Below are 27136 nucleotides of genomic sequence, written 5' to 3' on the forward strand. Positions count from 1 at the left end.
TCTTCCGGTCATTCCACGTGCTTTCTTATGACGTCATGAAAATGCGCGTTAATTGAAGTCATATTTTTTGCTCGTGTTCGATCGTCGCCTCGTCGCTGGATTTATGCACATTTATTTTGCTTTTATTGGACTTTTAGTTCTAAGAATGTTTTGATTTGAATGTGGGCTGTTGGTTTGTCTTGGCTGATCGTTTTTTGGACTTAGTAGCTGGTCTCCTGCCTTTTCCAGGTAAGCAGATTTGTTTGTATGTTTGTTTGGCGTTTTCAGCACCGTTTCACCGTGTTATGCTTCTCGGAGGAGTGAATTGTTAGTTTTTAGCAAAGGAAACATTCGAGCTAAGTTCGATGTCTTTATTGTAATATTTTTTTATCGTGCATGATTTCTTTAAGAACGTTTCATGCAGGTGAAATGACTTGATTTGGTGTTAGTGTCAATTGATTATTAGGGTGGGGCATTTGCGGTTCAAATACTTCAGACTTGAGCGTATTTTGAAGGCGTATCTTAAATAGTTGAAGCTAAAGATCGTTTAAAATTTACCAAATAATGGTTTGAGTATCATCTGAGTGATTATTGTAAAAGTCCGAACATGAACCCTCTTTTTAGAATCTAAAGGGAAGGGTCATGCTCGGACTTTGACGATTAGTATTTTTTTATAGAGCGGAAATGACGTCGAAAATAGTTCATCCAGTTTAGAGAACTATTTTCGACGTCATTTCCGTTCTTAAAAAAAACAAATGGTTCCCTATAATTATTTGTGATAGACAAAAAGTATTAGGAAATAGACTGAATTTGACAGTAATTTCTGAAATGTTAAAAATAATACGAAAAAATCAGTTTGATATCAAAGTGCCATTCGACTTCCGAGATGTACTCGAATACTTGCATGAAAATTGGGTGAAATCCTACCGACTAAAACTACTTAGAAAATGGCCTGATCCAAGTATTATATGCATGGCTTTTAATAAATGGGCAAAACAAATATCCACGTACTATTTGTAGACTTGAGCCAAAGTATGTTGATCCAATGATGGTGTAATATCTAAAAACAAAAAGTAGCTCATTTTACTTTTGGGTATTAGCCAACCATTGCCGTCGTTGTTGGTCACTGTCTTTGTTGCGGCGCCATCCATTAAAGGTCAAGCGGGCATCTGGGGGCTGGAAAGATGGACAGCTGCGATGATTGCATGTAACAATGGGCGAAATAAGCCACGCCCACTCATGCGGAGGCGACGTGGTCAGCGTCAAAAGTGACAGGCCGCCCGTCTAACTCGTTACTGATGAAGTTGTCACAGTTAAAGATGGCTTAAATTTGAAATAAGCGTGATGATGTACTGTCCAAAACTAGTTTTGCCCCTCCTGGTCAAAAAAGGGAATGTATTTTGCACGAATGTGGCCTGCTTGCTGGTTTTGGTGTCCGTCAATGTCATGTCTTTTCAGACTCACGATCCCGGGATGACGAAAGCAGTGGAGACGGAGGGGGATGTTGCGGGGAGGGCGTCGCTGGGTCCGCTGACCTCCAGCTGACTTGACGCTAGCAGATAGTCAACATCTCGAAGGCAGCCAGGCGGGAAGAAAAAGATGGTGGACAACCAATTGAACTTGTGACGTCTCTGAAAAGTGTTACGTGAACTGCTGGTGAGTTGTGGACATTTATTCATTTTATGGGTGGGACAACAGAAAAGCATCTTTATTTCGTAATAAGTGAATCATAGCGGTTTGCTCACCGGCTGCCACGGACGACATTAGACATCCAATAATTTGTGAATGGGACCCGCCTAGTGTTAAGTAGCCCCTCCCTAATTGGCGACGCCCAGTCACTCGGAACTGGCGTATAAATGTGAAATTACTTAATAAAAATCCAAATAATGAATGCGAAATTACTTAGTAAAAATCCAAATTAAATTAAGTAAAAAACATGTTAATAAATATAACCATCGCAGCATACAATTAAAACTATTAAACATTAGCAATCAAGTAATACTAAGAGACATACTCAATAATATTTTTTTCATTTGAGAAATTATTGTGTAAAAATCCAAATGATATTAAGTAAAAAAAAAGTTAATAAATATAACCTTCCCAGCATACAATTAAAACTATTAAAATTTTGCAAAAATTGAACTGGCGTATAAATGTGAAATTACTTAATAAAAATCCAAATAATGAATGTGAAATTACTTAGTAAAAATCCAAATTATATTAAGTAAAAAACATGTTAATAAATACTATAACCATCCTAGCATACAATTAAAACTATTAAACATTTGCAAGCAAGTAATACTAAGAGACATATTCAATAATATTTAATTCATCTGAAAATGCAGAGCACAAAACAGCAATTAGAAAAACTAGACATGAATTTTAACACATCACCCCAAAAATATAACAAAAATCTGATTCAAATTATAGGTATACATTTCAATAGAAAGTATAGCAAATGTAATACCTTGTATATACAATGTTTTGAATCACAGTTGCATGGTAGTAGCTGAATAAGTACGTAAGCACAAAACTAAACGTTTAAAAATCAACTTGTATAAATTAGTTTAGTATTTTGTAATATATTTCTCATCAGAATGAGGGAACAAATCAAATAAAAAGGGAGGGGTGAAGTCCAAATCTCCGAGTGTATAATTGATCCCAAAAGGGGTCGATTAAGGGCGACGGGGGGGAGTCGACGGGGTAACGAGTGTGCCACGTTGATGAATATGCATGACGATGCTGATGTAAGAAAGGCCTCGGAGCTGACCTACTTGTGCAATCGACGCATCTTTCCGGGCGAGTGCCGTCAAAATAGACCCAGCAGTTAACTAGTCTAGTGTCGTTGACGGAAATAGACGTGGAAAATTGCCATTGGCGTTTTGGGACCATTTTAGCCTGGTGTTGAAAGGATAATGCGTTTAAAGTATTTAGAGGTAGACCCCTGTTAAAAAGAATTAATCTTCCCAATTTTCATCCAATAGCTAGATTTTGTAGATTTATTAAACAAATCACTTTATTTAAAGAAGTCTTTTCACACAATGTTTTGAGATTTGACATTCTAATAGAGCCTATTTATGCAGGATTTGAGCCGAAGCGTTAATGTAGCTTTTTCCTCAATCCTTTGCTGCCCTCTAGCGACAACATTGTAACATTGCGTCGACGTAGTCTGTCAACTCCAAATTTATGTCAATGTGTAATAATAAGTTTTGTCCTCTTACCTAGGCACGCACGACAAGTTCCTCGTAGATGTTCTCCATGATCTTCAGACGACACACAGTCAAGGTAAGTCTAATAATATCATGACAATTCTCACATGACTAGAACATGTGCACCTTCTGACTTGAATAAGGAGTTGTTAAGTCTTAACCAAATGGTTGGACGTGTCGTCTTTCAATTGTTACAAGTCCGAACAAAGTACGTCCTTCCCAACAGCTCTGTATTGGTCACATGACCCCTCTTTTATGTACTAAATAGATTTTTAGGCTTCAAATTGTACAATACGGTTGACATTATGTAATATCAAAAAATAAAAGGGACAAAATACATATAACTCCAAAAATTCGATCCGGGGACAGTTATAATGTGTATCATTGTTGATTTGAACTCAAAGCCCCGACATTTCTGGTTAATCAAATAGTGTTTGTGTACTATATATGTGAATAAATCTGTGCTAATTTGAGTTAATGTTCTTATACAGGCAGCTGACCAAGGCCCATCGGCAGGGACACACGGTCAAGGTGGATTGGCTGGATCGCTTGACCTTCAGGAAGATGGAGATGATCAATGAGGCGAGTGTTTTGGACACCGTGTGGTCGTCGTGGTGATGATTTTGCTAAGTGTTTTTTTTTCTTTTGCAGAGTGAGAAGCGCAGCTCCAATTCCATGTATTTGATGGTGGAATTAACTGGAGTCAAATCCCACGATAAGGAGTACTACTGCGTCGTCTACTACGAAAAGGTAAAGAAGTGACGGGCATGTACTTGTTGGAGTTATAGTTCGGTTTCTGGAATAGATATTGATAGAAATCAGATGAGTAAATTTAGTGTATAATTTGGAAGTTGGAAGAAGAAATACAGTAATTCCTCGATTATCGCGGTTCATTAAGATGAGACATGGCTGTGATAAACGAAAACCTTAGAAGTACGGTTACCCGTAATTTGAAAAGAAAAATTGGTATGTAGTTTCACAATTGTATGAAGTAGCCAAACAAAATGGAATGAACCACAAAAAAGTTTCCCCGACAACAACGCTATGTAGTGAAGCTGTGAAAGTCAAAGTGGTGATATTTGAGGAATTACTGTAGTGTGTAATGTATGGTCCTAAGTTTTACCCTTGTTGAATTTGAGTGTAATCTGATTGAACATGTGATGTGAACACTTGGCTTTTTGACTGGCTGTGGTGGCATGGCCCCAGTTTGAATGGGTATTTCACAAACACGTTTGGTTAAATGTGTAAAGACAAATTGTAGTATAAAGTCATGTTTTTTCACGCTTCTGTGAATCTAAATGATTTGTTCAATCTTAACCAGAAAATTCCAGAGATGCATGGGTTAAATTTGTCTGTTTTAGGATCAAATTCAAATGAAGAGTATAGATTTATATGAAATTTCCTCATTTTCCCCTTTTTAAATCATGAATTGTAATTTTGTAGTGGTTTTGTTCTGTGTTTGTAGTTCAAAAATCATCTTGTAAAATCTAAAAATATATTTAAAAAAAGCTCAAATAAATATTGTTTTAGATCTATAAAAAACGGAATAATCAGGGCTTTTAATCCAGTTCTTTAATCCATTTATTAAAAACAATCTAAATATTCTATCTAAACTGGCCCACATGAAATAGAGTTGACGTTAACGCGGCCACGAACCAAGAGTCTGACACCCCTGATCTAAATGACCATAATGACGTCATGTTTTGTTAACCAACTTAGTCATTTATTTATTCTTAGAATCTCCCCTAATGAAGTGTATTCTTAAATGTCATTGTATTTGTCTAATGACAATAAAGGTATAGAAAGAAATTCAGGGAACCAAAGTAGTTTCTTGATGGATATGTTTACATATTTTCCAGGCACAATATTGGGAATGGGATTGGCCTAAATGAGTGGAGGCGACATGGTTTACCTTGGCCAGCTTCGTTTGGGGAACCCCTCGCAGCCTGGCGTACAATTCCAGATGCTCTCAAACCGTAAGTAGTGCGTCGATGGCGTTGAACTGGGGGCAGTAGCCCATCCTCCGATGCGCCTCCCTCAATTGTGTCCGTACGCTAAAAGTGACACAGAATCGGAGTGAAGGACTAACGGGGGTGAGGGAGCGCGGAGATGGCCTGCCCGAATCCGTCCAGGAAGGCCTCGCCGGCAGAAAGCGGGACGTCGCCCGTCAGCATCTTGAAGGTGGTGGTATTCCCGGCGCCGTTGATTCCCAGCAGGCCGAAGCACTGTAAGAGATCATTTTGTGGCTTTTTTTATGAACTGTATGTCCTGAATTTTTGGTGGCTTCCATTGACAGGGAAGGATGTCCAAGTCATTTGGCAGCTCTGGAGGAGAAAGAAGTCCAAGTGGGCGTGGTCAGAGCAGTGCTGATGCTGAAATAGTGAGTTATTTTTAAATCATGAAATGCCAAAACTAAATAACTTCTAACTGGCATTGTGCTTGTCTTTCAGAAAAGGATGTTTTTTGACATGGGATCCTTTTTTCCTGGTTTTTAACTTGCATTTAGTGGCTGCGTCTCATCAGATGAAGTCACAGCGAAGGTAAGAAATTCACTTCTTTTCAAGAGTAATATTAGCAAATGTATAATTCTACTTTGAACTGGGAAAATCAAATTATTATGCTTGATTATTGTGTTGGTTAGATTCATTCAAAGTAATTGGGATGAGTTTGGAAGGGAATTTTTGAATCTCGTGAGCTATTTGCAAGTGATAATCAAGTGATATTTTAGCTCACTGCAAAAGGAAACTTTAGTTTAGTTTTAAAATGGTGTATTTAGAATGTGGGTAGAAATGTGAGTACCCAGAGAAAACTCATGTAGACAGGAGATAAACATGGTGGAGTGACTTAGATGATTTGAATCCAGGTCGTTGGGCCTCTGCAGGTCATTGATGTCATTGTGTAATCATATTTTTTCTCCTCTTACGTAGGCATGCACGACAAGTTCCTTGTAGATGTTCTCCATGATCTTCAGACGACACGCTGTCAAGGTAAGTCCAATAATTTCCAGACAATTCCCACATGACTAGAACATAGTTTGAATTAGTATCTCAAGTGTGTTCCAAAAGTGGAGAAAGTATCTCTCAATGTTTCTAGATGGTGTCCATTCAATATGTTTGGCGGAATCGCCGTAGACGGTGCTTGATGTCTGACCCCTGTCGACCGGGAGGGGGGGGCTCTGAATTTCAGCGTCAATGGTGCTGGGATGTCGAGCGCCGTTTGCGGTGTTTAAGAGTGTCATTGGTGGTGGTGAGTTAAGTCATTAAAATTAAATGTAGGGTGTTTCATAATGGTTGGTAGTACAATAATGAAATGTTCTTATCTTGTTGTAGGTTAAGTAGTTTGATGGTGTTGGTTCCCGGAGCAAGAATCGTGGCAGCTGGATGTCGTTCCACTCAGCGTCCTGTTGTCAAAGTATGTACATTATTATGATTGAGTGTAAATGGTGTAGTATTCAATCCTAAAATGTCAGACTTGAGTAATTGGTATGGAGTAGGCCACTTTTCTTAAAAAAGAACTAAATGTACTGAGGTGTTTGTGTCTTAAAATAATGACTAAGTTTACTAAGGCTTTGTTTCTTACAAAATAACCATGTATAGTAAGGTTTGTTTTCTTAAGAAATGATTAAGTGTACACGTGTATACAAGGTCATTGTAGTAAGAAAAAGAGCCTTCCTATACATGGTCATTTGTAAGCCAAATGAAGCCTTACTATCCATGGTTATTATTTGTAAAGAAAAAATCTTTACTAGATATTGTTTCTAAAAAAAAAGTGGCTAAGCATAGTAAGAAATGTGTAGTCCAAAATTGACTGTATACAAAGGCTTTCTTTAAAAAGAAGTGACCATGTGTAGTATGGCTTTTGTCTTAAAAATGACAATGTATAGTTTTGAGTTTTTTAAGACAAAAAGCCATTGTATATATGGTGACTTTTTTAAAGAAAGCCTTTTTATCCGTGATAATTTTTAAAGAAAAGAAGTATTATGCTAGTTTCCCTTTTTTTAAGAGAGAGCACTAAGTATGTATTGTAACCCCCAAATTAGCAACCCTAGCAAGTCTTTAGTCTTAAAAATTGTCCATGTATAGTAAGGTAGTATTTTCTTGAAATCGACCATGTACAGTAAGGCTTTTCTTAGTTTAAAATTGAGCATGTATAGCAAGGCTTTTTTTTTGCTTACCGATGACCATGCAAGGCTGTTACTGTTGAAAAAAAAGACTAAGTGCAGTAAGGCTTTTAGTTATCCAAATGATTATGTATAGTAAGGCTTGTCATCTTGTGAAAATGACCATGTATACACAGATGTCGAATTGGTCATTTTGAAATCCAAAAAGTCTTGCTATACATAGTTTGTTCTTTAAGATAAAAAGCATAGACTACAATTAGTCTATATTTCTTAAATGGTGATAGACTTACTCTACATGGTCATTTGTAGGGAAAAAGCCTTGTTATACATGGTCTCTTTTGAGTAATAGAAAAAAAACCCTACTCTACTTGTTCTTTATATATTTTTTAGAAAGAGTTCAATCAGCATTTATTTCCTGAAGTACAAAGTGTAGTAAGGTCTTTTTTTGTAAATGTCCATGTATACTTAGTCTTTCTTGCATAAACCAAATAAGTATAGTAATATTAGTATTGAAAAGAAATGAGCATGTCAAGTAAGGTTTTCAGTACTAATGTTTGGTATCCCCATTATTAGTTTAGTAACACAGTGTAGATGTTTATTTGGAATCCTCAAAATAGTGGTAAAGTATTTGTCAATGTAAAAAGCAATTGTAAGTATATGTGATCAATACAGTTTGTTGATGTGCTAATGAAATGTTCTTCTCTTGTTGTAGGTCAAGCAGTTGGATGGTGCGCCGAAGCAGCTGTTTCCTGTGTAGCAGGAATCATCGCATTGGGACGCCGTTCCACTCAGCGTCTTGTTGTCCAAGTATGTACATAATTGTTATTGATGTAGGTGTAGTATTCAATTCTCAAAATTCAGACTTGAGTAATTGTTAATGAGTAGGCAACTTATATTCCAAAAACCAAGTGTACTGTAGTGTTTTTGCCTTCCCAATAATGACCAAGTATAGTAAGGATTTGTTTCTTCCCAAACGACCATGTATAGTTAAGGTAAGTCATTCTATTACATGGTCACTGTTTTTTTAAAGACAGCCTTTTTCTCTATGATCATTTTTAAAGGCAAAAAAGCATTACTGTACTTTCCCTATTTTTTAAGAGAGAGCACTAAAAAATCTATTCTAACTCCAAAATTAGCAACCATCTGTAGTCGTCAAAATTGTCAATGTATAGTACGGTTGTTTTTTCTTAAAATAGACCATGTACAGTAAGGCTTTTCTTTGTTACAAAACTGAGCATGTATAGCAAGGCTTTTGTTTTTGCTTACTGATGACCATGTAAGGCTCTCATCATTAAAAAAAAAAAAAGACTAAGTGCAGTAAGACTTTGAGTGTAAAAATTGACTATGTATAATAAGGCTATTTATTTTGTGAAAATGACCATGTATACACAGATGTACACTTGGTCATTTTGAAAGCCAAAAAGCCTTGCTATACATAGTGATTGTTTAAGAAAAAGAAGTCTTACTACACGTAGTCTTTTTTTCCTAAATGGTGATGGATAGACTACTAATAACATGGTCATCGGTAATTAAAAGAAACGCCTTGCTGTACATGGTCATTTGTTAAGGGAAAACAACAGTACTATACCTTGGTCTTCATGTCTTGTTTTGGAAAGAGTTCAATGAGGATTAGTTCCTAAAGTGCAAAGGCTATTGTTTCCCCAAAAGTCCATGTAGACTAATCCATCTATTTTCTCTTTAAACTAAATTAAGTATGGTAAGAGTGTCTGGAAAAGAATTGACCCCCATTGTTAGACACTGTGTAGATCTTTATTTGGAAACATGGAAATATTGGTAAAGTATTTTTCAATGTAAATAGCAATGATATGTATTTGTGATCACGACTGTTTGTTGGATGCGCTAATGAAATGTGTTTTTTTTTTGTGTTAGCAGTCAAGAAGGAGAGAGCAAGTATGACCAGCGAGTGGACAAACTTCAAGAGTGAGATGGCCTAGTGGTTTAAGTGAGTGTGTCCTCACCCAGAGAGAGAGGGTTCGAGTCCTGAGGCAAGCTTTAATTCTGATGTTCAGGTATTATAGGTTGAGCACTTCAATAAATAAATGTAAACTAGAAGTGACAAGCAGACTTGTGTCTTTAGTATTTGATGAAATCAATGATGTTTATTTGGGACAAATGTGCATTGGGGGCTATTGAGGAGTCAGTGGAGTAGGGGCCCATAGCTGTCTGTTTTAAGAAAACCTTCAACATAGATAGATAGTCCCTTCCTGTTCTGTATCAAAATGGTCAATTGGTTGATCTTATTGTTAAAGGCTGCATGTGCAAGGGGCTTGGGACCAGTACTAAAATTGTATAAGGGATGTGTATGACTTGGAAACAGTAATCTGTCTTGTAATCTATTGGTATGTTTAGTAAAATGTGAATGTGTGTGTACAATTAAAGATTGTTATTTGATTCAAATTTCCAGTGCCTGATTTGGTTTGTCAGCAAATTTATCTAAGGATGTTATTGGTTATTTGGGGGTAAGGGTGGATGATTCGGGGTTTGTGTGTCCACACAAAATGGCTTAAGGACTAAAAGGCTAGGTGAAATCTTTATACTGGACCAGCCTATGGATAGGTAGGTATTAGGTATGTATGGTCATGTACAGAAATGGCACTAGTGTTATGGATGTGTCCAGTTCTAAAGGGTTCTTAACATGTTGGTTTATGGGAATTGTGGGACCCCAGTACTATGGGGCTGTTCCAAGTCTTGTATATTGGGGTTATGTTTTGTAAATGTGCAATGTGTATATTACCAATAAAGATTGTTTGCTTCAAATTTCCAGTGCTTGTTATGTTGGGTCCAAGGATGGATGGGCACCACCTTTAGTATTGTGGTCACACAAATGGCTTAAGAGGGCCATTTCATAACTACTAGGGTTGAAATCTTTATACTGGGGGACAGTGGTTGGGTATGGGCAACTCATGTACAGGACAAATATGGCACTAATTAGTGGTTAGAGGGATGTAATGTGTCCCAGCATGTTGAAGACCAATGCTGATTATCAATCACTTGTAGTCTAACTAAGGTTCTAGGTGTATGGATTGGGGGTCATGTACATGGGACGAAATAGGGGTGTTATGATTGTTGTCCAGCATGGGTACCATGGCTGATCACTTGGTTTAAGATGGATGATCCCATGTGTGGGTAAGGAAATATCTCCAAGGATGTATATGTACTTAGGGGAAAGGGGTGGGGGATGTTCAAGATCTTCATGATTGTTGTGGGTCACACAAAATGCTTAAGGGACTAAGGGGGGCCCCCTAGGTATTGTAGGTGCTATTTTGTCAGAGTGCATGGTTTTGTATCACAATTGTCAATTGTCAAGCTTTATGGGATTGTTAAAAAGGTGCATGTGCAAGTTGTGTTCACCTCCAATCCCAAAGGGTTCTGGACACCAGTACTAAAATAGGATGGTATGACCTTGAACAGCCATATTGTCTTGTAATATATTGGGGTATGTTTTGTAAATGTGAATGTATACAAATAAAAATTGTATTTGAATTCAAATGTCGAGTGCTAGAAATGAATCATGTTATGGGGTCAGAGAAATATCCTCCAAGGGGAAAAATACAGGGGGCATGGTGTTCAAGATATATTCATGAAGGTTAAATATTGGGGACCACTAACTTATGGATATAGGTGTCATGGGGTACAGGATGGGCACTTAAGGTGTGTTGCCCAGCCATGGGGGGGGGGGGGGGGGGGGGTCATGGGCTGATCGATCACTTGTTTAATAAAAAATAAGGATGGATGTAGGTGATTCATGGTAGGACTTGAAACATTATTGTGAACTTCTTGTGTTGTTAAGGCACATGGGGACCAACACTAGGAAGAATTTCACAAAAAGTAGTAAAGTTAGTTTTATTTCTTTCTATTCCCTCCTGCCACTTCTGTTGTTGTCTTCTGTCTGCCGTCTCTGCCTGGCGCCTCTCTCCTCTTGAATCTTGGGGGTTGGGGGTGGTGGGCGGCCTTTTGTAGGGATGAAGGACATGGGGGTTGGAGAACTGCCCTCACTTTGGGTGAAGGTGCAGTGGGGGCCTTTTCCAGTAAGCCAGGACAACCCTTACATACATGAAGAATCTCACTACTGGTATGGGGCCAAACTGGGTAGTATGATCCCCACACCACTAATACACTACTGTACTACGGGCAAAACTAATGAAAGGATTCAGCACCATGGAACGTTTTTGCAAAAGACTATTTTTTCTCTACTTGCTGCACTTGTTACACACTACTTCACAATTACTTTGAGCCCCTCAATTTCCTATCCAATAATGGGACTACCCACCAATAAGCAGCACCCACACACAACTAGCTGGGGCTTCTCAATGACTTATTTATCTTGCACCACCCAAAAACAAAAGCTCAACTTTTAGCATCCCCTCCAACTATAGTGGGTTTTAAGATAACTTGCCAGTTAGTACACCAAAAGCTTGGAACATGACTCTATATTCTGTCTGTAGGAAAAAAACACTTCCTACTCTACCACCTCACAGGCATAACTACCCCACTATGTAAGGGAATACATACACTAAAAAAGCAGTCCAATTATTGGGGATTGGATAACTTTATTCATCCCGTATTCGGGAAATGTCGTTGTGACAGTAGCAAGAGGGTGAGAATACAGACACAGCAAAATACATTTTAATAAATAGATAGGTAAGAAGTAGGTCAATACATACATAAATACATAAATATACATAAGCGTGTTGCTGAAAATACATCGACACATAAGTGGACCATAACACATGTACACACATACACATGCATATATACAGAAGCACATATATTATACATACATGCATGCATACGGTAGGTCTCAACACTCAGGCATTTGTTTTGTTAAAGAGACTGACGGCTGATTGTAGGAAGGATCTGCGGAAGCGCTCCTTCCTGCATTGAGGGTGCCGCAGTCTATTGGGGGAGGGACTCCATAGACTCATGCAGGGGGTGGGAGGTGCTGTCCATGATGGGGACATCATCCTGGTCCAGCTTATTCAGCCTGTTCCTGTCCCTCTCCGTGCTCCCGCATCCCCAACAAAGCACTGCATAAAAACACTGTAGATGCCACCACAGTGTCGTAGAACGTTCTCAGCATCGTCCTGCACACTCCAAAGGACCGTAGACTCCACAGTAGGTAGAGGCGGCTCTGGCCCCTTTTGTACAGGGCATCTGTGTTTGTGGACCAATCTAGTTTGTTGGTTGAGGTGAACACCCAGGTACTTCAAATTCTCCACGATTTCAATGTCGTACCCTGGATGTTCACCTGAGTGGTCTGTTGAGGATTCCTCCCAAAATCGATGACCATTTCCTTGGTCTTACTGGTATGGATGTAGAGGTGGTTTTGCCTACACCAGTCAACAAAGGCTGTGATGACTCCCCTGTACTCCAGGTCGTTCCCGTCCGTCACTCGTCCAACGATAGCGGTGTCGTCAGGGAACTTCTGGAGGTGGCAGGTGTCTGTATTATGTTTAAAGTCCGATGTGTAGAGGGAGAAGAGGAGTGGAGAGAGCACTGCGCCTTGTGGGGCCCCCATGCTGCAAGCTACCACATCGGACGTACAGTCCTGGAGTCTCACATATTGTGGTCTGTCAGTGAGGAAGTCGATGATACTATTATCTAGTACATTTACTCCATTCCAACCAGTCTTATCTAGAATATTAACTATGGCCCTAAACTATTGGGAGCTTTAAATAAATTGTATCATTAGTCTCTTTCTTTTTCAAATGACATTACTTTAAAACACTTCAATGCATCCATTACCTAAAGAGGTTCTTAGCCTGAGACTAGGCATACAACCTTAAGGGGGGAAGAACCAACACAAAACTACTAGGACTTTATTTACTACCCAATCTTTAAACTAGACCACATGAAATACCCAAGACTTTGATACCTATTGAAAAATATCATCATAGACAGTCAACAATTCACTTGAAATAACAACAATCAAAACATTACTGCTAAAAACCACCAATTTAGACATGTACATCATCATAGCTATTTCTTTACAAAACCACCATTGCTTTTTTAGGTGACTGAGAAAACATAATAACTAACACCAAGCTATTTCAAATCAAATTCTGCCCTATGCAGTCTTGAAATACTCCCCCAAAAAGGTGTCTTGCTTTACTACGAATAAAGCTAAACTGTACCAGAGTACAGTTTAGCTTTATTCGTCACATCGGGCAGCGAGCGAAGGTCGTTTTCAGGGTGCTCGCTCTCTCCGATGCTCCCATCTGGAGTGGTCCGCTCGTAGTGCTCTTCGGACAGGGTCAAGGGTCCCGTGCGAGGGCCAGATGACGACTTGCTGCTGGGGGTCTCGGATTCTTCCGGACCGCTGTCATAGTAACTGTGCTGAGAGTTATCCTGCAGGTCCTGCACGGGGTTGGCGGTGGAGAAGATCACTCGCCGATGGGGGTGCTGTTTGTTGTACTTGGGTTGACTGGTCGTGTAGCTGTAATCAGAGTACTGGTCTGAGCCAGTGGAGTGGTCATCTCCTCCAGTGCCTACAAAAGGTGATGGTAGCTGGAAGGTCTTGGACCACCTGATGTTTTTGTGTACCAGAGGGAGACTGGGCCTGCAGCTGAATGGAGGGCAACGGCCAGTTGGAGCGGTAGTGTCGGCCTGTGTCGGGGCTTTCCGGCGAGTATGTCAGGGGCAGATGTATCCTCGGGCTATCGTTGACTTCATCGAGGTTGAACTTCAGGCTTTTTTGAAGGCCGACTTCCTCGTCTTCCGAGTGGTTTGGGAGATTTTGTAGGTTTTCCCTTTCTGCCTCGTTTGCCTTTGGCATTTTTTGTTGGCGATTTGGGTGCGTACAAGTCCTTTGTTTCCACATTGAAAGTGACCTATTTTAGAATCAATTATTACCAAACATCATTAGATTTTGCATTTGTCTAAAGATTAGTGCTCCCTCATGTAAAAACCCTTTTAACTGCTACATTCAAGCTTCTACTTGCACAACAGTCAAATACTGTTATCCTTCCATACATCAACTAGTTTCAAACTTCTCTTTTACCTCTAATTACGAATCAACTCTTTGAATTTTGATTTTAAGTCTTACAATTTTAGTTGGCATTTGATAAAAATTACATTGAACCTTAGATTAGAGGTTTTCTAAATTAGAATTTTTTTTTTTAAAACATCCCTACAATAATTTAGATTACAGTACAAATTATTTCGATTGATTACAAACCACTGAAAGTTTCATTTGTCAGTTCTTTATTCCAAATATACAACCCAGACATTGAAATAGTGAACAATGGTTTTTCACATGGATGATCTAACACTTCATTAACCTAACATAAAAGACTACTTTTGGCCAAATACAAGATGCAAAGCTAAAACATGTCCCTTCAAAACCATTAAAAACAACTATCTATTCTTATCCTACAAATTAACCCCTGTGTACTTTCTATATTGAATTTATACTAACATTTTACAGTATACTACATAACCAAAATCAAACACCTACTTTTATAATCTATCTAGGATTTCTTTTTTTTTAAACTCTAATCCTATTGAGTCTATTAATTATTTAAGAAATGCTTACTTAGTTATCAATACTATTTATATTAGCCCCATTAGGAACCAAAGCGGCCACCATCGACAGGCACATGCATTCTTTCAATTTGATAGGAGTGTGGGGCCCTCACACCCCCTGACAAACTGACGTCTTGCACATGACACATCTTTGATAAACCACTTTGGCATTGAATCTATCATTACATATTACCATTATTTTAGATTACCATTAATTTACATTTTAATATATAAAAACTCAATACAGCTAGTACACAATGCTTCTCAAATGAACCCCCTTATCAAACCCCTAAACTACCATGCTAGTTTAGCGAACATTCTGGACTTGGCCAAAAAACAGTTCTAACTTAACACATACCTTCCTACATTACATGACAAAGTAGTCCGTCTCCGTGGGGTGGGAATTGTAGTAGTCCGTCTCCGTGGGGTGGGAATTGTAGTAGTCCGTCTCCGTGGGGTGGGAATTGTAGTAGTCCGTCTCCGTGGTGTGGGAATTGTAGTAGTCCGTCTCCGTGGGGTGGGAATTGTAGTAGTCCGTCTCCGTGGGGTGGGAATTGTAGTAGTCCGTCTCCGTGGGGTGGGAATTGTAGTAGTCCGTCTCCGTGGGGTGGGAATTGTAGTCCGTCTCCGTGGGGGAATCCGAGGGGCAGAGTGTCTACTCCCACGACGTCCTTCGGCGCTATCGCGTCATCGTTCCACTTCCAGCCAGGTAGACCAAGGAGAAAGGGTCCAGCGATGTCCTCCTCCTCCGGGAGCACCGCAAAGATGGCACCTGTGAAAACACATGATTTTAATACATTGTCCCTTCAAACAAAAATAGAGAACACAGCCATGTAACATTTCATCTTTCCTTCCAGAGGCAAACTAGACCAAAGTCTTCAATCAATGAATATGTTAGATGCACTAGGTTTTCTACTGCCAAGAAATCTTGGTGTACATTTTTAGCATTTGAACTATTCAAACAACTTCACATACTTTGAAGTCCGGGTGGAGAGTCCGACGAGAATCATGACGAGACCGGCTTTTCCCCGAGAGGCTCCACTCTGGACACTGCATTGCTTTACCTACAAAAATGACACTTCTTTTAGTATTTGGCCACTAACAAAAATATTATCCACACGACTTTACATTATCTACTAACCATTAGCACTTGCATCCAGTCCTTTTGGGCTCCTACACCCATCCCGGCTGCAAACACACAGTCAATGACGTTCAATCCTTTCCATTAAATGCCAAAATGTTAACATTAGAATGAAACTGTACCTGGACTTGGGGCCTCTCTCTTTCCCCACCAATCATCGTGCCATGACACACCCTCACTCTTCACCAACTCCTTCCTCCAGGGGTAACAAACAACCTAGCAACACATTAAAAATTAGACAATTATCCACCCGATTGAAAATCAGTCCAATCCAAACTAAAACTTCACCTTCATTTGACACCATCTTTGCCTTCTACACAACCACCATCTTGACAGGCTCATCCATTGGCTACCTTTGAAAAATAGATCACAAATAAATTACTCATACAAAAGTATTATAACATTTACCATCAGACTTTTCTAAACTCCTTACCCAGCAAAAACTACAATCTTCATGCACTGTCAACCATCCTCCACTCATTGTTCTCCAGATGGCCTTCCAATCACCTTGACACTGTTAAAAAAAAAAAAACATAACAAAAAAAGATTAAAAAACAATAACTACTAAATCTTCAAACCAGACCTTTACATTACTTTTAACATTACCTATGCACTCTTCTAATACTACAATAATCCAGACTCTTTTGCCAAATCTCATGTGGACCAAAACTAAACATTAGCAAATTTTGCATTTCTACAAACAACACTTTTTTTTCTTACTGACTAAAATCTACACAAATACACCACAAGCTAAACAAATAAACTTGCCACCTCCAAAGTCATCAGTCCCACAGCATCGTCCAATGTCAGTCAGTCCAAGCCTGTCGCCAGATGTTGACACTTCGGGTGAAGATGGTCACATCCTGCCAGAATGTACACAACAAACCACCTACAAACAAAACAAAGACATTACACATTGTAATAGCCACCCGGAAGTTTCCAACTACCCAACCTGTCATTATTACATCCGTTTGATAAATACCTGTCAATCAGGACCCCAATAGGCACGGACTAATCCATGAAAATCCTTCTTCCAAAGGCAATCAACTTGTGTCCATACTGCAAGAATTAGAATTCAACATAACGTTATCAAAAGTCATCACTCTCTAAATGAGTTGGGACTTTACTTACACATCTATTAGCCATGGCAGCCACCCATGTCCAATCAGTTGACCTGGCCAGACACTAATCAAGATCTATCATAAATAAATCAGACATGGTTAAACATGACATTTTAGGCCCCCAATGGGATTAGAAACCTCCAACACACCATTGACAGCACTCAAAATCCAAGCAATAGATCTAGCCAGAGATTTTGGATCATCTGCACTTGGAGATCCATTTCTGTCAATTCAATATAATCAAACACGCACAAAAATGAGCAAACATCATCTTCCTTAGATACTATTTCCTATATCAAATATATAAACAAGGGCCAGCACCCAATGTCCAAGCAATAGATCTAGCCAGAGATTTAGGATCATCTGAACTTGGATAACAAGTACTGGCCAATTAAATAATTAACATTAGCAAAATTCAAAGTCTAGATTCACTATTTTCTTTTTAAATTAATACATTAACCACACTTGGGCAATGTCACCTCTCAATGGCCAGACACTTGGGATCATCTCCAGTTGGAAATCCACTACTGTGAAAAATATAATAAACATGGTTAGACAAGCACCTAACATTAGCTAACTACTCCTTGGCACTTAATGAAATATTTGTCAAGATTTCACAATTGGCAGCACTCAACGTACAAGCGGCAGACCTAGCCAGAGATTTAGGATCGTCTTCACTTGGATATCAATTTCTGCCAATACGATAACTAACATTAGCTACATTTAAATTACTTTTTGGAATTTCATCTCACAAATGCAGAAGGAAATAAACTTATCCATTCGCGGAACTCAAAGACCAAACGGACGAGGCCAGACTCTTCCAATCATCTCCAGTCACAGATCCAAACCTAATAAAAACAAGTTAAGACTCATATTAAATCAAATATCATTACACATGAACTACATTCCAGACACTTACATTCTAATCCAGTTGAAGATCAGGATCTGTCTAAGAAATGAAATCAAACAGGGTTAGACATCCACATATTTCATTAAGGAAGTTCTTGCACAATAAATAAGTTCAGCAATGTTGTGGTGCACGTGATAGAAAAAGCCCAGTGAAGAGTTCAGCCTTTGAAATCCATTAAAGATATCATAAAAGCCATACAACCTGTCTTGGTCCACCAGATGGAACAAAAGGTGTCATCTATAACAAAAAGCTCATACATAGGTCAAAAAAATCAAACAACTACTTTATGGTATCTACATTTGCCCACAGGTCCTTTCACACATACAACAAAACAACCACCAAATTTGGCTATTTTCTATTAAGTTGGCCCTTTTTTGACCAAAATAGACTGGGCGAGCTGGCTAGCCCTCAGCCCAGTTAATCCAATTAGAACATTAACATTAATAATTTTTGGAAAGGAGCCTTTTGGTTTTAGAGCTCTGGAAGAATATTTTGAGTCTTCCTCAATAGATTGGACGAATTATGATTGTTTGCTATGTTTAGTGACACACTTGGAACATCATTTAAATCAGTCAGGAATACAAATAACTATCATACTTAACATGTTAAAGTTGAATCTGGGTTGAATAAAGTGACATCTGCAGCAAACAGTCCTTCAATGAAGAAAAGATAACAACATTAGGGGGCATGACCTCCATTTGCAAACAGTTCACATACAAATAGCATTTCTGATTTTTTTGGACCTAAATCATTTGACACTATTCATTCATTCAATTGTCCATTGTTAGTGACCGGGCGAGCTGGCTAGCCCTCATCCGGTAACACAAATTTGGGATTAAACAATTTGTAGTTTAAATTTGGGAAATGAGCCTTTTGGATTGACAGCTCTCAAAATAATGATTACATTCTTCCTCATTACAAAAAGAAGGACAATTCTGAAATGTCACCACTAGGTTAAATGACTAAATTACAACAAAAAACACTATACCCAATTGACTTCAATAAACTACAAATAATACCAAATTTTGGATGACATTTCCAATTTGGGAAATGAGATTTCATCTTTGACAGCACTACAGAAATTTGGATGAAACCTAGCTTTTATAACAATCTTTCTGCATGATGAAACTATTCTACTTAACTTGCTCCAAGAGCATCCAAGTAGTCATGGTCAGACCTGGCCAGACACTTCCAAACATCTCCAGTTGGGGATCCAAAACTATCAAATAATCAAAAGACAAGTATCAAAACATACATCATTTGACATGAACTCAATTCCAGACACTTACATTCAAATCCCGTTGAAGATCAGGATCTGTCCAATCAATGAAATCAAACAGGATTACACATCCACATGACATTAAGGAAGTTCTTGCACAATAAATCACTTCAGCAAAGTTGTGGTGCACGTGATAGAAAAAGCCCAGTGAAAGTTCTGCCCTTGAAATCCATTAAAGATATAATATAAACCATACAACCTGTCTTGGTCCACCAGATGGAACAAAGGTATCATCTATAACAAAAAGCTCATACATAGGTGAAAACAAAAAGAACTACATTATGGCATCTACATTTGCCAACAAGTCCTTTCACACATAGCAAAAATGGGTGTTTTGGGTTGGATTTTCTTCTATTAACATGGCCATTGTTGGGCCAAAATACACGACCGGGCGAGCTGGCTAGCCCTCAGCCCGGTTAATCCAATTTTCCGATTAAACATTCAATTTCTTTTTGTTTTCAAATGAGCCTTTGGGTTTTAGAGCTCTCCAAGATAATTTGGATTCATCCTCATTAGATTTGAGAATTTTGGATTATTTGCTATGTTTAATGACACTTGAAACATCATTTAATCAGTCAGCAAGAAGAAACTCTTGAACTTAACTTGTTCAAGTTGAATCTGGGTGGAATAAAGTGGCATCTTCAGCAAACTGGTCAGTCCTTAAATTAAGAATAGAGAACAAAATTAGGGGGAATAACCTCCATTTGCAAAAAGGTCACATACAAACACATTTGAATCCCATTTTTGATTTTTTGTGGACCCGAATCATTTGGCACTCTTCATTATTTAAAATAGTCCATTGTTAGTGACCGGGCGAGCTGGCTAGCCCTCACCCAGTCAAATCAATTTTAGAATTATCAATTGCAATTTGGAAAAGGTGCCTTTTTGTTGAACAATTATCTCCAGGACATTGAGAATAACACTGCAACTACTAACACAATCTTTCAGCATGATGAAAGTCTTCCACTTAACTTGCTCCAAAAGCATCCAAGTAGACATCCTCAGACCTTGCCAGACACTTCCAGTCATCTCCAGTCGGGGATCCAAAACTATCAAAAAATAAATACTAATATAAAAACAAACATCATTAAACATCAACAAAATTCCACACACCTACATTCATATCCAGTTGAAGATCAGGATCTGACTAAAAAATGAAATCAAACATGGTTAAACATCCACATACCATTAACAAAGTTCTTCGACAATAAATAACTTCAACAAAGATGTGGTGCAGATGATAGACAAAGCCCAGTGAAAGTCCCGCCCTTGAAATCCATAAGAGATATAATGAAAACCATACAACCTGTCTTGGTCCACCAGATGGAACAAAGTATCATCTGTAACAAAACACTCATACATAGGTGAAAACAATAAACAAAATCTATGGTTAATCATCTCGATTTGGCTACAGGTCCTTTCACACATGCAACTAAAAAACCACCAATTTGGGGCATTTTCGATTAACATGGCCATTTTTAGACCACAATACACGACTGGGCAAGCTGGCTAGACCTCAACCCAGTTAATCCAATTGGAACATCAATAATTATTTCTTGAAATGAGCCTTTTAGTTTTAGAGCTCTGGAAGAATATTTGGAGTCTTCCTCAATACATTTACCCAATTAGGATTGTTTGCTATGTTTAATGACACACTCGGAACATCATTTAATCAGTAATAACAATAAGTACTATACTTAACATGTTAAAGTTGAATCTGGGTTGAAAAAAAAGTGTCATCTGCAGCAAACTGATCAGTCCTTCTATGAAGAAAAGAGAACAAAATTAGGGGGCATGACCTCCATTTGCAAACAGGTCACATACAACTAAATACATCACATTTTTTATTTGGGGAGTGGATGATATCTATTTAAAAATAACAATCACAATATTTCTTTAGACCCCAATAATGCAAATCTAACACATTACCCAAATTACTTCAATCAACTTATTGGCCCACTTTACGCGACTGGGTGAGCTGGCTAGCCCTCTCCCAGTAATACCAAAATTTAAATGACATTTCCAATTTGGGAAATGACAATTCATATTTGACAGCACAACTGATTTTTGGATGAAACCTAGGTTTAATAACAATCTTTCAGCATGATGAAAGTATTCGACTTAACTTGCTCCAAGAGCATCCAAGTAGTCTTTGTCAGACCTGGCCAGACACTTCCAAACATCTCCAGTTGAAGATCCAAAACTATCAAATAATAAAAAGACAAGTATCAAAACATACATCTTTTTACATGAACTAAATTCCAGACACTTACATTCAAATCCGGTTGAAGATCAGGATCTGTCTCATAAATGAAATCAAACAAGGTTAGACATCCACATATTTCATTAAGGAAGTTCTTGCACAATAAATCACTTCAGCAATGTTGTGGTGCACATGATAGACAAAGCCCAGTGAAAGTTCTGCCCTTGAAATCCAGGAAAGATAGAATGAAATACCACCTACCAGTCTTGGTCCACCAGATGGAACAAAGGTGGCATCTACAACAAAAAGCTCATACATAGGTGAAAACAAAAAGAACTACATTAAGGTATCTACATGGTCCTTTCACACAGCAAAAAATGGTGGATTTCTGGTTGTATTTTCTTCTATTTACGTGGCCATTGTTGGGCCAGAATACACGACCGGGCGAGCTGGCTAGCCCTCAGCCCGGTTAATCCAATTTTCCGATTAAACATTCAATTTCTTTTTGTTTTCAAATGAGCCTTTGGGTTTTAGAGCTCTCCAAGATCATTTGGATTCTTCCTCATTAGATTTGAGAAATTGGGATTCTTTGCTATGTTTAATGACACTTGGAACATCTTTTAAATCAGTCAGCAATAAGAAACTCTTAGACTTAACTTGTTAAAGTTGAAGCTGAGTGGAATAAAGTGGCATCTGCAGCAAACTGGTTCGTCCTTAAATGAACAATAGAGAACAAAATTAGGGGGAAATAACCTCCATTTGCAAACAGGTCACATACAAACAAATTAGAATCCCATTTTAGATTTTTTGGACACCCGAATCATTTTGCACTATTCATTCATTAAAATTGTCCATTGTTAGTGACCGGGTGAGCTGGCTAGCCCTCACCCAGTCAAATCGATTTTAGAATTATCAATTGCAATTTGGAAAAGGTGCCTTTTGGTTGAAGAATTATCTCAAGATGATTGGTCTTTCACATTCAAATGAGTAAATATGGATCATTCCAATATTTACTGACACACCAACTACCATCTAAATTGATCAGCTTTATGAAACTATTATACTTAACTTGTTGAAGTAGAATCTGGGTGGAAAATAAGTCTCATCTCCAACAAACATGCCATGCCTAAGAGAAGAAAACAAGATTAGGGTGATTTCTGAACAAGTCCCTTGTCACATACAAACATAGCAACAATAGTCAATGATTATTTTTTGGGACCTAAAGCAATTTGCACTGTTCTTCTATTAAATTGACCAGTTAGTGACCGGGTGAGCTGGCTAGCCCTCACCCAGTAACACCAATTTTGTAATGTGACATTATCACTTCCAATTTGGGAAAGGAGCCTTTTGGGTTGACAGCTCTCTAAATTAAGAATATATTAATTGATTAGTCCTCATTACAAAAGGACCATTTTTGATTTTTCACAATAAGAATACCCAATTAAAAATCTACATTACCTTCATGAAAATATTTACACTTAGTCACTTGTTAGAATAAGTCTAGGTCCAGAAGGTGATGTGCAGCAGACAGGTCTTACCTAGAGGGAAAAAACATACAAACAAAACAACAAGATGGGAGTGGATCATCTCCATTTAAAACAAGTATAACAATATTTCTTTAGACCCTAATAACACAAATCAAACAACCCATTACCCACTTTACTTAAACTTCTTGGCCCACTAGACACGACCGGGCGAGCTGGCTAGCCCTCAGCCCAGTTAATCCGATTTTCGGATTAAACATTCAATTTCTTCATTTTTTTTCCATGAGCCTTTGGGTTTTAGAGCTCTCCAAGATAATTTGGATTCTTCCTCATTACATTTAAGAATTTGGGATTCTTTGCTATGTTTAATGACACTTGGAACATCATTTAATCAATCAGCAATAAGAAACAATTAGACTTAACTTGTTAAAGTTGAAGCTGGGTGGAATAAAGTGGCATCTGCAGCAAACTGGTCAGTCCTTCAATGAAGAATAGAGAACAAAATTAGGGGGAATGACCTCCATTTGCAAAAAGGTCACATACAAACACATTAGAATCCCATTTTTGATTTTTTTTGGACCCCAATCATTTGGCACTATACATTATTTAAAATTGTCCATTGTTAGTGACCGGGCAAGCTGGCTAGCCCTCACCCAGTCAAATCAATTTTTGATTGATCAATTGCAATTTGGAAAAGGTGCCTTTTTGTTGAACAATTATCTCCAGAAGATTGAGGTCTTCCACGTTATAATGAGTAGATATGGATCATTCCAATATTTAATGACACACCAACTACTGACTACATTGATCAGCTTGATGAAACTATTATACTTAACTTGTTGAAGTAGAATCTGGGTGGAAAAAAAGTGTCATCTCCAGCAAACAGGCCAAGTGAAGAAAACAGAAAACAAGATTAGGGTGAATTCGGAACAAGTCCCTTGTCACATACAAACATAGCAACAATAATCTATGATTATTTTTTGGGACCTAAAGCAATTTGCACTGTTCTTAAATTAAATTGACCGGGTGAGCTGGCTAGCCCTCACCCAGTCTAATCAATTTTAGAATTATCAATTGGAATTTGGAAAAAGTGCCTTTTTGTTGAAGAATTATCTCAAGAAGATTGGTCTTTCACATTCAAATTAGTAAATATGGATCATTCCAATATTTACTGACACACCAACTACTATCTAAATTGATCAGCTTTATGAAACTATTATACTTAACTTGTTGAAGTAGAATCTGGGTGGAAAAAAGTCTCATCTCCAACAAACATGCCATGCCTAAGAGAAGAAAACAAGATTAGGGTGATTTCTGAACAAGTCCTTTGTCACATACAAACATAGCAACAATAATCAATTATTATTTTTTGGGACCTAAAGCAATTTGCACTGTTCTTCAATTAAATTGACCATTGTTAGTGACCGGGTGAGCTGGCTAGCCCTCACCCAGTAACACCAATTTTGTAACGTGACATTATCACTTCAAATTTGGGAATGGAGCCTTTTGGGTTGACAGCTCTCTAAATTAAGAATATATAAATTGATTAGTCCTCATTACAAAAGGACCTTTTTGGATATTTCACTATAAGAATACCCAATTAAAAATCAACATTACGTTCATGAAAATATTTACACTTAGTAACTTGTTAGAGTAAGTCTAGGTCCAGAAGGTGATGAGCAGCAGACAGGTCTTACCTAGAGGAAAAAACATACAAACAAAAAAACAAGATGGGAGTGGATCATCTCGATTTAAAAACACGATAACAATATTTCTTTAGACCCTAAGAACACTAATCAACAAACCCATTACCCACTTTACTTAAACTTATTGGGCCACTATACACGACTGGGTGAGCTGGCTAGCCCTCTCCCAGTAAAACCGAGGTTAACATTAAAAATTATCCTTTCCAATTTGGGAAAGGGGCATTTTTGTTTGAAAGCACTACAAAGATTGGAATTCTTCCTCATGGGAAGCAATAAATTGGGATGAAGCCTATGTTTAATAAGTCCGCAAATACTAACACAATCATTCTACATGATGAAAGAATTCTACTTAACTTGCTCCAAGAGGATCCAAGTAGACGTCCTCAGTGTCATCTGCACCAATTAGGTCAGGCCTACATCAAGACAAATAAACATTGGGGTGCTTTACTTTATTTCTGACCAAGTCCATTGTCACATACAAATAAATAAACTACAATCACAGCTACTTTTTAAAGTTTCAAGTCATCCAATATTTTTCTTTGCACTTCTCATCAAGACATTTGGCTCTTTTTAGCAACTGGGAGAGCTGGCTAGCCCTCTCCCAGTCAAACCAAATGAATAATCATCAATTCCAATTTGGAAATGGAGCCTTTTTGTTGGATAGCTCTCTAAGGAACATTGGAGTCTTCCACATTAGAGTAAATATGGATCCGTCCAATATTTGATGACTAACTACTGCTAAAATATGTCAGCTTGAGAAAACTATGAAACGTAACTTGTTCATGTAGAATCTGGGTGGAAGAAAGTGTCATCTCCAGCTAACAGGCCATGCCTAAGAGAAGAAAACAATATTAGGGTGATTTCTGAACCAGTTCCTTGTCACATACGAACATAGCAACAATCATCAATGATTATTTTTGGGCACCTAAAGCAATTTGCACTGTTCTTAAATTAAATTGACCATTGTTAGTGACCGGGTGAGCTGGCTAGCCCTCACCCAGTAACACTAATTTTGTAATGCGACATTATCACTTCAAATTTGGGAAAGGAGCCTTTTGGGTTGACAGCTCTCTAAATTAAGAATATATAAATTGATTAGTCCTCATTACAAAGGGACCATTTTTGATATTTCACAAGAAGAATACCCAATTGAAAAGCAACATTACCTTCATGAACATATTTACACTTAGTAACTTGTTAGAGTAAGTCTAGGTCCAGGAGGTGATGTGCAGCAGACAGGTCTTACCTAGAGGGAAAAAACAAGATGGGAGTGGATCATCTCGATTTAAAAACAGGATCACAAGATTTCTTTAGACCCTAATAACACAAATCAACAAACCCATTACCCACTTTAATTAAACTTATTGGCCCACTATACACGACTGGGTGAGCTGGCTAGCCCTCTCCCAGTAAAACCGAAGTTAACATTGAAAATTATCCTTTACAATTTGGGAAAGGGCCATTTTGGGTTGAAAGCACTACAAATATTTGAATTCTTCCTCATGGGAAGCAAAAAATATGGATGAAGCCTATGTTTAATAACACCGCAAATACTAACACAATCAGTCTACATGATGAAAGAATTCTACTTAACTTGCTCCAAGAGGATCCAAGTAGACGTCCTCAGTGTCATCTGCACCAATTAGGTCAGGCCTACATCAAGACAAATAAACATTGGGGTGCTTTACTTCCATTTCAGACCAAGTTCCTTGTCACATACAAATAAATAAACTACAATTACAGCTACTTTTTAAAGTTTCTAGTCATCCAATATTTCTCTTTGCACTTCTCATCAATACATTTGGCTATTTTGAGCAACCGGGAGAGCTGGCTAGCCCTCTCCCAGTAATACCAATTTTGTAATGTGACATTATCAATTCAAATTTGGGAAAGGAGCCTTTTGGGTTGACAGCTCTCTAAATTAAGAATATATAAATTGATTAGTGCTCATTACAAAAGGACCATTTTTGATATTTCACAAGAAGAATACACAATTAAAAATCTACATTACCTTCATGAAAATATTTACACTTAGTAACTTGTTAGAGTAAGTCTAGGTCCAGAAGGTGATGAGCAGCAGACAGGTCTTACCTAGAGGAAAAAACAAGATCGGAGTGGATCATCTCAATTTTAAAACACAATAACAATATTTCTTTAGACCCTAATAACACAAATCAACAAACCCATTACCCACTTTACTTAAACTTATTGGCCCACTATACACGACTGGGTGAGCTGGCTAGCCCTCTCCCAGGAAAACCGAAGTTAACATTAAAAATTATCCTTTCCAATTTGGGAAAGGGGCATTTTTGTTTAAAAGTGCTACAAAGATTTGAATTCTTCCTCATGGGAAGCAATAAATATGGATGAAACCTATGTTTAAGAACACTGCAAACACTAACAATAATTCTACATGAAAAAAATTCTACTTAACTTGCA

At 38.0% G+C, this 27136-nt stretch overlaps 2 protein-coding genes and 1 pseudogene across 22 annotated transcripts; 1 reads left to right on the forward strand and 2 right to left on the reverse strand.

Moving 5' to 3' along the window:
- Positions 1–46: 46 nt before the first annotated feature.
- Positions 47–9691, forward strand: LOC144065818 (uncharacterized). Of its 4 annotated transcripts, none has more exons than XM_077588949.1 (14): positions 47–228; positions 1438–1635; positions 3205–3264; positions 3680–3770; positions 3840–3938; positions 5048–5164; positions 5250–5415; positions 5485–5568; positions 5639–5728; positions 6116–6175; positions 6282–6434; positions 6518–6599; positions 8021–8115; positions 9199–9691. In XM_077588949.1, coding segments are annotated over exons 6-9 (339 nt in total). In that variant the 5' UTR covers positions 47–228; positions 1438–1635; positions 3205–3264; positions 3680–3770; positions 3840–3938; positions 5048–5076; the 3' UTR covers positions 5640–5728; positions 6116–6175; positions 6282–6434; positions 6518–6599; positions 8021–8115; positions 9199–9691. The 4 variants fall into 4 exon arrangements, with proteins under 4 accessions (XP_077445075.1, XP_077445076.1, XP_077445077.1 ...); XM_077588950.1 differs by having other exon boundaries at positions 9202–9691; XM_077588951.1 differs by lacking the exon at positions 8021–8115.
- A 3761-nt stretch (positions 9692–13452) lies between these two features.
- LOC144066136 (protocadherin-1-like) lies at positions 13453–15002 on the reverse strand (annotated as a pseudogene).
- On the reverse strand, positions 14518–27110 carry LOC144065728 (uncharacterized). Of its 18 annotated transcripts, XM_077588771.1 has the most exons (19): positions 26709–27110; positions 25864–26350; positions 25474–25529; positions 24218–24274; positions 23415–23470; positions 22576–22633; positions 22165–22220; positions 21769–21803; positions 21578–21607; positions 18035–19244; positions 17126–17963; positions 16977–17053; positions 16766–16883; positions 16428–16508; positions 16283–16347; positions 16117–16210; positions 15995–16041; positions 15829–15917; positions 14518–15625 (listed from the first exon to the last, which is right to left on the reverse strand). In XM_077588771.1, exons 3-10 carry the CDS (start codon positions 25479–25481, stop codon positions 19197–19199), a joined length of 348 nt encoding a protein of 115 aa, XP_077444897.1. In that variant the 5' UTR covers positions 25482–25529; positions 25864–26350; positions 26709–27110; the 3' UTR covers positions 14518–15625; positions 15829–15917; positions 15995–16041; positions 16117–16210; positions 16283–16347; positions 16428–16508; positions 16766–16883; positions 16977–17053; positions 17126–17963; positions 18035–19196. The 18 variants fall into 18 exon arrangements, with proteins under 18 accessions (XP_077444897.1, XP_077444891.1, XP_077444890.1 ...); XM_077588765.1 differs by lacking the exons at positions 22165–22220; positions 22576–22633; positions 23415–23470; ... (2 more) ...; positions 25864–26350; positions 26709–27110 and adding exons at positions 19315–20353; positions 20422–21507 and having other exon boundaries at positions 16283–16343; positions 17126–17190; positions 17265–17338; ... (1 more) ...; positions 17868–17963; positions 21578–22129; XM_077588764.1 differs by lacking the exons at positions 22165–22220; positions 22576–22633; positions 23415–23470; ... (2 more) ...; positions 25864–26350; positions 26709–27110 and adding exons at positions 19315–20353; positions 20422–21507 and having other exon boundaries at positions 16283–16343; positions 17126–17190; positions 17265–17338; ... (1 more) ...; positions 17848–17963; positions 21578–22129.
- Positions 27111–27136: the final 26 nt, after the last annotated feature.

This window comes from Stigmatopora argus, chromosome 20 (assembly GCF_051989625.1).
Source record: "Stigmatopora argus isolate UIUO_Sarg chromosome 20, RoL_Sarg_1.0, whole genome shotgun sequence".
NCBI classification, from domain to species: Eukaryota; Metazoa; Chordata; class Actinopteri; order Syngnathiformes; family Syngnathidae; genus Stigmatopora; species Stigmatopora argus.